Source organism: Antedon mediterranea, chromosome 1 (assembly GCF_964355755.1).
Source record: "Antedon mediterranea chromosome 1, ecAntMedi1.1, whole genome shotgun sequence".
Taxonomy (NCBI): domain Eukaryota; kingdom Metazoa; phylum Echinodermata; class Crinoidea; order Comatulida; family Antedonidae; genus Antedon; species Antedon mediterranea.
Window position 1 is genome coordinate 9499344 of NC_092670.1, and position 12121 is coordinate 9511464.

The window sequence follows — 12121 nt, forward strand, 5'->3', positions numbered from 1 at the left end:
ATTCTTGCAACATAGGTCACTTTAAAAAACAATTATTGGCCAAAGTGCATGGACAAAATCATTTTATTTTCAATTTTTTTTTTTTAATAAAACTTTTTTTATTGGAGAGAAACAGGCCCTAAAGCTATATGTCAGTATAGCAGTAAACTTTAATAGGTCTAATCATGGCAGGAGGTTCCCCTTAAATTCTCTCCCTTCAATCTCTAACCAACTTGTGGGCAAACAGTTCCAATTCTACAACCTAATTTTACTAAACTATACTAATTTAATTTGAAATTAGAACACCAAATTAAATTTTTGAAAAAGAGGTCTTAAAATTATAAAATGATTCAATTATGTACATTTTAAGGTTGAATTCTGTTGTTCTACTTTAGATTTATAATGTTTAAAAAATCTGTCTACAAAATTTAACTTTTGTGATATATGTCCAGATTCAATTAATTTTCAATATCTATTAATAATACTATTAGTTGGTGTTAAATTTATTAACATTGGTTAAAAGATTTTCAATTTCATTTAATAAAATGAATAACATCCAAATTATATCTTTTAGTGTTGGATTTTTGTCAATGAACAATTGAAAAAAATAAATAAAAGTTATTAAAAATATTTAAGGATTGGGCGCTATTTTTAAAATAAAGAAATGATGGTACAGAGTCAGAAGTAGGATTTGAAACAATACTCTTCACAATATTAAACAGGCACCAAGCTGAATGACCACGATTTCTTAACTAATTGTCGTGCTCTGTGGTTTACAGGCACTGTAACTATATTTTGTTGTTATGTCTTTTATGGGTAAACTGACTTTGGGGTTGGGTCAACCGGCTCAGCTACAGTGATTAAGTTCACTTAGGTTGACCCTGGTCTCCCCAATTTTATTTTGTTGTTGTTATGTATATACTCAAATAGACCAAATAAATAATGAAATGAATGCCAGGCTTAATGATCTGGAGGTTGTGGGTTTGAGTCCCACTCAAGAATTACTTCTCAAATGTACTTTACATCAGAACAAAACATCTGATTATAACCATGCATTTTAATTGGTGTTTCTAGTTTTATTTTTGTTCTAAATAAATCAAATTTATGTTACTTTAAACAGATACAATTAAATTAAGCCAGATCTATTCACTTGAAATGGTTTTTTTTTTTCATTTTAAATAGGTTATTAAGTTAATGGTTAATAATTGGAACATAAATAAGTGGGTTTCAGCTGGCCAAATGGCACGTCATTCCATCGTTCTTTAATAACACTGGACAATAATCTCCTATAGTAATTATTCAACATATACATTCTTTCAACATCATAGAAATAAAAAACATATGTTTGTTGAATTTATGGGTTATTATGACTGCATACATTTATAAAACCTAATCAGTAAGGGATTTTTGTACCATATAATTTTCTTTTTCCGCTTTCAGTTACGTATGTTCAATTATTTTTTTCCCTTTTTCGGACATATATTTAGAAAGAAATAGTATGCAAACATGAAGGATGTCCAACCTATTTAAGTAAAAGAAATGAGGGTGAACAGGCTGCAACAAACTTGTCTACGGACAGTTCCCAACACAACTGCCAAGAGCAACTTTATAACGCAACACAAAATACATTTGTCATAATAGAAATTTAATACTTATTAATTTAACTTGAAGATTAATGCTTAGGGGGTTTTCTATCTAAGTTAGTGGTTAAACTTAAAATTAGATTTCAATTATGAGAAAGTGAAAGATTGTGTGCATCGGTCATCGCCGTAGCCTAGTTGTTAACCCACTTTAATATAATGTATCAGTACTTTAGGGTTTAACAGTGTGACAATTGGTCATCACATGTTGTTGTTTTCCGACTAGCTAACACTGTCCATGTTCCAATTAGAAAACTAGTACATTCTTGGCATGAATGTACTGATAAGGTATACAGAACTAGAAAACATGCCTTTTATAGAAGTCTCTCAGGGGAGATAAGCATCCTTGCCTGTCGAATAGAGTCCAGTTGTTGGGTCGCAATGGGCAGTACATGCCTAGAGACTCGGCCTAAAAACATCATATTAACTTCGTCCAGGGTCCTTAAAGCGCACGGTTTTTAGAGCAAGTTACGTATTGAAGTAGAGCTAGGAGATATGACCTCAAAAGTGTTCTGCAAATGTTCAACTGTCTGCCTTTGTGACATACTATTGTATAAATCGAACACAATCATATTAAATTATGCTAACATCTGAAGGCCCAAGCTGTATCAATGATGGTCTAACATGCCCCTCCCATTAAGACTGAACATCCCAACCACTACCAGTGGCGTAACGCAGGGGGCCCAAGACCCCTAGTTAGTACTCCTAAGGGACCCTTCAATACTGTGTAGTTGCATTCGGCTAGTCATGCTTTGGGCCTGACTCTGGGGCTCCTGGGTTTAGCCAGTGAGCACTCATAGCTGTATATCCAATGACCACCACATGAATACCATATATTAACAATATATCCTAATGTAAACAAATAGAGTATAAATGCAGATTTTTTTTTTAAGCTAACATAACAAATCGGTCACAAGTTTCCCTTACACAGCACACGTAGGATCGTTTTGATAGCATATTTATTCTTATTCATAAGGTAAGTGCAAAGTTTATTGGATTGTCTATATTAAATGGGGTGACACGCATAAATCATATTTCCTTGTCCAGTTTAGATTTTTATTAACATTATAAAATACAGAAATATACCTTACTGGAAATTTGAGAATTTTATTTACGCTAACAGTCGTAGATTACTTTGTTACTCCACACCGTTTATTGGCTATCGTATTTAGTATTTAAGAACTGTAAAATTACGAACTAAATATGTCTGTTTAAATGTGTAGACAACTTGAATTTATTTTTTTTATTGGAAACAGTAAAGTTTTTCTTAGGCTAATGTACTTTTTTTCAGGGTTTCAGTATCGATGTTTGTCTTTTAAATGTATTGTAGAATTTGTATATATTGGAATAAGACCAACTATTTTTTTTCGTTTTTCATCCTTTGTTCATAAAGTGTTCATTTCAAAATTTCAGTTAAAATGTTCTATTATAATATTTTGTTTTGCTAAATGTTTTCTTTAAACAAATTACAGGTGAATAACCAGGATGATTCCAAGTTTTATTATAAAAAGTACAATCTTTTTCCTATACCTTTTTGAGCAATTTTGGAGTTTGTCTATTTGGAAGTATTTAGAAGTTTTAGGTGACGCAATTCAAACTTTTGACGTCGATTAGATTTGAGTGAACGTAGTGTAAATTAAATTCTTCTTTATTAATATCACTCCAATTAATTATTAAAAAAAGAAAACAAAGATAAAAACTAGCTTTTTTTTTTTACAGTCAGTACTTTCACATTGTTATGGTCCACTATGTATAATAACATTACTTCACTAAATATGTATGTCATCACAGATTTTACGATCCTTGATACTATTTATAAAGCTGTATAAAGTGTAAATTAGATGCTATGTTATGATGCTTCACTGACATGACCACAAATCACTACATGTGCTACTATGTTGCTTAACTTTACTACGGGCCTGTTTCTACTGGCAAAGAAACCCGGTTTAAAAAAATTGTTTTTAGTTCTAGAAATTGCACTACGGCTTTTTTTCCAATTTTTCCAATTTAAAAACCTTAATTATTGGGTTTTAATAATCAAAAACAGTTTCTGCGAAGCAATTTTATGCTTCAAGGCAATCACGGTCACTTCAGAAGGTCACCGAATAGCGTGAACATTTGACTACTATCTGTGGATAATAATAACACCATTTTCGTTACAAATTTGCTTTATTTTGAGTAAAAAAAAAAGCTACACTGTGATCTTGGTTATAATAAATTACAAAAATCAATTTCTAAAAACCTTCTATTGAAATTTTTCAGCAGTTTACTTTATTGCTTTGATAGATTTTTTGAGTGTTAAGATGATTACGATATTGATTACTGGAAAAACCTAATTTCCCAATTTTTTGTTGTGAATACATTTTTAGAAAAAGCTTTATACCAACAAACCGTTTTTCAGGAATATCATCATATAGTCACATTATCTATAAACAAACTGTCTTAGTAACTTTTACCATCTAATTTTTTATTACAATTTATTTATGTATTTATTTATTTATTTAATCTTTCTTTATTCTGAAATACACTTTCAATACAATGTACTGATTTCCAATTTGTCTATTGTTAAGAAATGTATACTGTATCTGTACCTAAATATGGGCTAAAATATTAATTAGCTCAAGTATTGCCAATTGCCGAGTATTTCTCTCAGTTTAAATTTATTATTATTTATTATTTATTTATTTATTTAATTTATTTTAATAAGTCCTAATTATGACTATATATATAACTTTTACCCTTATTAACTTGACCTGGTTTATATTATGTAATCTTTAATATTATGATAATAATGTATACCTTATGCATACATCTTTATCATATTTTGTTTGAACACTATTATACTGTTGTTATTATGGCAAATGTAGGCTGCATACCTGGAATATTGTATTATCGAAACTTGCAGTGTTATATTATGGTGATTGCACTCAACATGAATCTAGGGTTCTGTTATTAAATCAATAAGATTATCACAAGGAAGAATAAGTTAAATAATTCCAAATTATGAATTATGTTTTCTTTCATATTTTAACACTACTGTAAGTGTTATAAAACATTGCTTTAAATTATATCACATAATACATAATATAGCTCTTTTCACTTTGAAAACAGTCAGAAAAATCATTGCAAAAATTGCCACAAAGTAACACTAAACGTGTGGTGTTTGATAAAACAGCATTTTTACACACAAAAATTATTCATTTTCAATGAGATTTTTTATTTTCACACCTGTAAAGCTAGAAACTGTGTATTTAAAAGGTGTAGATTGTTTGTGATCTTGTTAACTAGTATATTAAGGCTAAACAGTGTCACTTTGTGAAAACACAAAATTCATTTCAAATTCAGTGTCTGTATTCACATTTGTGATGTCACTAAGGAGAAATATCATTAAACAAATGTTTTTAAACCAATCTGATTTATATTTTACAGTACCTCCTTTGTATCGTAAAATTTGTAAATAATGTTGTTTTTTTTTTGTGGGATGTGTGTTTATTAAAAAAAATCATTAAATGTGTATTGAAATGTATTTCAGTAAATACAAATATAAACAATAACAATTTTACACCAGAGTTACCATTTAAAAAGTTGAAAGTCAAGTGCGCACAACATTGCTAATATATTAGCATTTGAACTTGGGTAGTACTATAACATGGACTTTAACGAAATAGGTCGGAGGAAGACCTGTTATAATTAGCAATTCACGATCTCTTCAATTGGATGGGGCTATCGTACCTTGACCCCTGTAATTTCTCAATTAAACTATTTAATGGAATCAGAGACCACTCTTTCCGTGGGGTCAGTGTGCAATAAACGTTGTGGTTCGATACTTTCTAAGAAGTAAATTTGTGGGTGCCTTGTAACCTAATTTACTTATTTGATAATGACAGAACAAGGACTTCTGGGATATGGGATACTGTACTTTTTTGATATAATTTGACAAATTTAGCCAATAAAACCTTTACAATAAAATAATATTTCTTTTTTTTAAAGAGATACTGTATCGTGTAAAAAACGAAGTAAAGAATCTCAATGAAACTCTTTGAAGTCTTTATATCTATCAAAAAAACTTATTCAAAAATGATTACTGATAAAATCTAAAATATTAATTTAACAAGTTACGGTATTGTTTAATAATTGATAAATATCAGTAATCATTTTTGAATAAGTTTTTTTGATTATATGTTTAATTCTTATTAATAAAGTTCATGAAAAATAAAATGAAAATTAATTTACTTTATATTAAAAATTTAACAAAATATTTAATTTTTATTTACCGTACTGACGCGGGTATAAGCCCATACTCGGGTATAAGCCCACCCCCCGACTTTTGACTAATTTTCATGAAAAATGAGGCACTCTGGTATAAGCCCACCCATTAATTCGAAGATCTACAGTGTGTGTCGTAATACATTATTTTGTATTTGGCGACGTCCATACACCGAATACACCTTCCTTTGATCATAACCAAGCTAGGCTAATATACGCTAGGCCATATGAGGCCTAGCGGTCCTGTTTTGTTTACACTCCTCCATCGCGGTCGAAGATCGCTTCACACACGACGCTACAAGTCGCCAAAACGGAAAACCACTATTTGGTATCGGCTGCCATACAAGCTTATTAAATTTCTTTGGTACATTTCTATTTAATGAACATTGTATACTTGCTTTTCTGCTTGATAAATTCTTGTTCAATTGATGTTTAAAATAAGATATTCTACGATAAATTACACGAACTATAAGCTTAATATTCCGACACTCGAAACCTCGTGTATTTAGAGGCAACGTCGTACATGTGAGGGCGCTCACTCGCATGGTGGAATACACAGTGTACATGTGCTGTTTTTGACGATCTGCATTTTTGGATCCTCGGGTATAAGCCCACCCCCAAAACTTGACGTGATTTCATGTTCAAGGGGGGTGGGCTTATACCCGCGTCAGTACGGTATATAACATTTTATTTAGCTATAAAACTGTTTAAGTCTGTTTTAAACTGTTTTTAAATTTTTTTTTATCATGTTTGTCTTTTTTATTTTAATTTTAAAATGTTATTTTGAATTATTATTGACATGTATTACTGTATAAATAATAATTAAGTTAGAAATTTGATAAAAGACAAACATTTATTTATTTATATATAAGCTGAATCTAATAAAAATTATAATTATTGTTGATATTGAAGAAAGTAACATTTAATAACCAATTAAAACACAAGCCTGTATTCAGGACGGTTCGTAGGCTTTGTACAGACCCTTTTTTGCCTATTTCAAACAACACACAACTAGCCTACAGTAGCTCATGATGATTACTTCCTATCATATAGTCACCAAAGGTGGGAGAGGGATAGGAGGAAGGGGAAAAGGAGGTTGCTCCTTTTATTGACAAAACATTGCTTGAAACTAAGCTTTCCCAAACATAAGCTAGCTATGTCATTAAATGATATGTTACATTTTAAAAACTACTCAAATGTTTTATCAGAATTCAAATGTCGTCAGTAGTTGTTTTAATGGCCAATAAAATATATAGATAAAAAAATAACTCATTCTCACAATTTTTTAAATGCTGATACATTAAAAAAACTATGTCATATGGTCAAAGGCATGAAGGCGACGACCGATGTAAGAATGATGGTTTTAATCGCAATAATGAGCATTTGGTAGTTTATAGGCGTTTATTGCTTTTCTAAATTTGATATTATCTGACCAAATAACCTTCAGATCTTATTAACATCATCATCTTATAATGTTGTCAATGCATTCATATAATCATAGTACTTTTATATTAGCAGCATAACTTCAAAACTAAAAGACAGATATTTACCATTAAATCCATAGATACTGTACTCGTGTAATAATAAACTCAATTATTAAATATTTATTAATCAGGGTATACTTATTAAAAAGGACTAAAGGTCTGTCTACACTATCAAACTTTATGTGACAAAAAGAAATGTAATGTGCCTATTATGGACATGATAATGTCATATCACTACCATATTTAGGTAAAGTCTATTCGGGATGTTTGTTGGGTCCTTGGGATGTCCCTTGATAAGAGTTCTACTGGATACCTCAAAATAGATCATTACCTTGACAGGTCTCTTAAGAGCCTCTTGGATATCCAGCCGCTTACGCATGATGGTTGTGTCAAGCTTCCTCTCAAATGCTAGTAGGTCCATGTATGCCTGTGACTCGGGAACCAGGTCTCGTACACGCTGGGGCAGGATCTTATCACCCATCTTTTTCTTCTTCCTGCTACTACCACTGATGAGGAGATACATTTTCACATTTGCAATATACACAGTAACATAGTAATAAAAGACTGTAACGGAGAGTGCCACGTATCAGACTTTTTCAGGTTTGTGAAGTCTATCTGGATGCGTATATATAATAATGTTTAAGGTCCCCACTATCATGGACAGAAAGCTGTTTGTTCTTGTGCAACTTCAGATTTTTTGTTACCTCAGCCGAATAATGATGTAGGATTTTACAAAGCACCACAATAAAAAGAAAATTAATATTTTATCAGACTTTTTGGATTTGGTAATTAATACCATGCTGACAAAAGGCTGCAACTATCCTGGAAAGGGATCGTTTTTCAGAACCATATCCTCAAGAAAACTGGAAACACCCATACTCTATGACCTCAAATATATGTAGCATTGCCAACAAAATAACAGTTTTCAGTAGCGGTGGACACATTTAAACTTTTTAAAAATGTTGATTTCTATATGTATACCATATAACGATCTTAAGTCTTCATTAGCTTACCCCTGGTTTCTCTTCTGAGCTTCTGCATGCCTCTTGCGGTCCATCATACCCCCTCTCATTCCACCAGCATATGGATGAGGCATTGGCATACCCATTCTCTGTTGCCCTCTCTGTAAAGACAAAATATATAAACAGTTGTTCAAATACTATCTTGAAAACCATGGCATCTTTCTACAAAGAGAATCTTAATTTTTCATCCACTTACCTTCGATTCGATCATCATAAAAATTATTATACTGCAGTTACCACATATTTTACTGCAATATAGTATTATTTGTTTTAATGTATATGTTTTGAGGCAGTCATACAGTATCTAAAATAAGCTTTACTAAAAAGTCATAATCAGAATAAAATTTACAGTACGCCGTGTTACAACCGTTAATGTAGAAAACGCCAGCTAATGTCGAAACAACTGTTAATGTAGAACAATCCACCGCTTATGTAGTAAAACTTCCAGCTAATGTAGAAACACCAACAGCTTATGTAGTAAATAAAAATCAACACCAGCTAATGTAGAAACAGTCAACAGCTTATGTAGTAACGAAAATTGCCCCCCACCTTATGTAGTTACTATCGCCAGCTAATGTAGAAAATGTTATATATTTTACAAAAATGTCTAAATTATGTGCAAGCATCGATCATTACTTAGTAAAACGACCACACATCGTAAGCAACCATCTCTGTTAAGGAACCGCTTCTAATAATCGACCATCTCTTGTAAGGGATCACCTCTCTCTTAACGACCACACCTCTTGTAAATGACCACCTCTTTTAAGGAACCACGACCTCTTTCTCCCTATTAAAGGACCGCTTCTCATAATCGTCAGTGACGACTCTTTTACAGGACCACCTCTCTTAACGAACCCACCTCTCGTAAGAGAGGTGGTCCTTTAAAAGAGTAGTCACTGACGATTATGAGAAGCGGTTGTTTAATAGAGAGAAAGAGGTCATGGTCCCTTAAAAGAGGTGGTCACTTACGAGAGGTGTGGTTGTTCAGAGAGGTGGTCGCTTATGAGAGGTGGTCGATTATGAGAAGTGGTCCCTTATGAGAGGAGCTGATCCCTTACGAGAGATGTTCGATTATTAGAAGCGGTCCCTTAACAGAGATGGTTGCTTACGATGTGTGATCGTTTTAGAAAGTTGGTTGCTTACGAGAGGTGGAAAGACTGATAACTAAGTAAAGATCAACGCATTTGCCCATGATTTAGACATTTTTTGTAAAATATATAACATTTTCTACATTAGCTGGCGATAGTAACTACATAAGCTGGGGGGCAATTTTCGTTACTACATAAGCTGTTGACTGTTTCTACATTAGCTGGTGTTGATTTTTATTTACTACATAAGCTGTTGGTGTTTCTACATAAGCTGGAGGTTTTACTACATAAGCGGTGGATTGTTCTACATTAACGGTTGTTTCGACATTAGCTGGCGTTTTCTACATTAACGGTTGTAACACCCCGGAACCAATCCAATTTACAAATGCAATAAATTCTCATATGTGGTCAGTGTAACACAAGTCCGGGTCTTGCCCCAATAGCTTTCAGTGGCACATCTGATGTAAATTTAACTCTGATAAGTTTCAGAATGTACATTCTACTTGATTAAACATTAATTAACTGCTTTTTAACTGGTGTACTTTGTAAATTGTCTGAATGAATTGAATTATAGTCTACATATTCTCAGAGGCTGACTTTAACCTTAAAATTGTCTTTGTTTAGTTCATAAAAAAAATCAGAGTAGAAATAAATTTTGTTGCAGCCGTGCTTTAATTGAAGAGAAAGAAAAGGAGGGGTAAGCTGCCTCACTGTCTACACACTATACTGTAGTGTCTAAAAGGATAGAGGGGAGGTTTGACAGAAACCAGGTGACCTATTTAATCAAGTACTACTCTGGCTGGGTTTATAACATGTTGATAAACATGTCCTTATTGGCTCATCATGGAGTCTGTACTTAGATTATATCATAGCAAAGGTTAAGTGATCATTATGGTACCACAACTTTGACAGTAAAATATGCCTGATCCCATTCTTGACATAGAAATGACAAAGAAAATAAAGCAACATACACCAGATTTCGCTCTATTAAAAACGGGAAATAACATTCGTCAAGAAACACATACCAGCGTACAAGTACCTCTTATTCTGAAAAAATCCAGATTGTAAAAACCGCAGAAATCATGACAGAATTTTTTTAAATCTTCCTGGATACACAGTAGTTCATCATAATAACATGATCTCATACTGAGAGACATCATGTGATACCACAGTGAATATTTGTTTTAAGTGTTATTTAAGGTAAACGTTACATGCCTTAAAGCGAGTAAACAGGCCAGTTGAGAACAGTGTACTAATTTCAGATCGCTGAACAATATGTTCTTAAAAGAAAAGGAAAGAAAGTTGGTATTCATTTTATATTTGTATGAACCACTTTTCCTCAAGGCCCAAATGATCTTAAACTAGTTTTGTCATACAATTCGTATGTAGGTCTAATATTCAAACATTGAACAGCTCCACTGTACTGTAAATAGGCCTACAGGTGTCGTGGGCAAATAGAAAAAATAATGTTTATTGTAAAATTAGGAACGAAACAATTTAATAATAACTATTAGAGTTAATTAAAAGTCGATTTAAATTTAGAAAATAATGATTCGTAATGATTATTCATGATACTTAATATTGGGAAACAACTATAAAAAAAAAATAGCACTATATTATAAATTTATTTCTGAGCAATAATTATTACCCAAATTTGATTAGAAATCAAATTTAATTGCTATATTTTAATCCAAATTTAAAGAAAAATTTTAAAATGGCCACTATTTTATTTTATGATCGTTTTTATAATAGCTTGTGCAAAATTTAACAGATTCTATATCTATGCGTTTTTAAAAAATAATTTGTGAGGTTGGGTTATCATAGCACTAACCTACTTCTGTGTTTTTTTGTATCAATTTGATGAGCAATGTTTACTTTGTTTCTCATTAAAATGATTCCAAAAGCCAAACAGAATTATGAGACCTACTTTAATCTAGACAGGTGCTAAGCAGGGACTCCTCTAGACAGGTGGCTAGTAAAATGACCAGGACAGCTGTCCTTTTAAAACAAGGCTCAAACCCAGGTGCTAAGGTTCACAGTCTATCCTCCTTGCTAGAATCAACAGGTTTCAGGAAACCCATGAACCATTTTGCCCAACAGAAAAATTAACCCACAGCATTACATTCATTAAAACAATATCAAAAGTTCCATACAAGTGTTAATATGTCTCAAACAGTTGTATAAACAAATAGAATATGTCTTGAGGTAACTAGGTATATGGTCATCATTAGATATCCAAATTGAATTTGGATCAAATGTCCAATATGTTACTGGTCACTAACTAGGTTCGGTCACTTGGGATTCTGTACAATTGCTTTCACCTATGTCTGTACTTTGCAAGTATCCATGGAAACATGTTGTCAATTTGTACAATTGGGTTTCAGACTTCAATAAGGGTTGTGTTGAAGGATGTATTACAGAAAATAGTATGGTCACTACTCAATGCATCACAGCCAGTATCTAACTTTCAAGAACTAACTTTTTCAATACATTTTTAAGGCACACCTAAAACAATATATTTTCTTTATCTTTCTAAGCATTTGCCTTCATTCATTCTCTTACCAACCATTAAATCCACTTATTATTGTTTTTGACGTACAAAGATCAGAATCTATAAATAAAAAACTTTTTTATTTCATTAA

The 12121-nt window shown here is 32.0% G+C and overlaps 2 protein-coding genes across 7 annotated transcripts in view; one reads left to right on the plus strand and one right to left on the minus strand.

Annotated features, from left to right (window-relative positions):
• LOC140055996 (tRNA endonuclease ANKZF1-like) overlaps positions 1-12121 on the plus strand; it is a 344549-nt gene that overhangs the window by 103866 nt on the left and 228562 nt on the right. The gene's annotated exons all lie outside the window — the stretch shown is intronic.
• The window catches only part of LOC140055646 (SWI/SNF-related matrix-associated actin-dependent regulator of chromatin subfamily D member 1-like), a 125759-nt gene that overhangs the window by 60401 nt on the left and 53237 nt on the right, over positions 1-12121 (minus strand). For all 6 annotated transcript variants that reach the window (XM_072101042.1, XM_072101010.1, XM_072101002.1 and 3 more), the window contains 2 exons: positions 8383-8492; positions 7701-7875 (listed from right to left, as the gene is read on the minus strand). In XM_072101042.1, coding sequence (XP_071957143.1) covers positions 7701-7875; positions 8383-8492 — 285 coding nt within the window. The remainder of the gene's footprint in view (positions 1-7700; positions 7876-8382; positions 8493-12121) is intronic.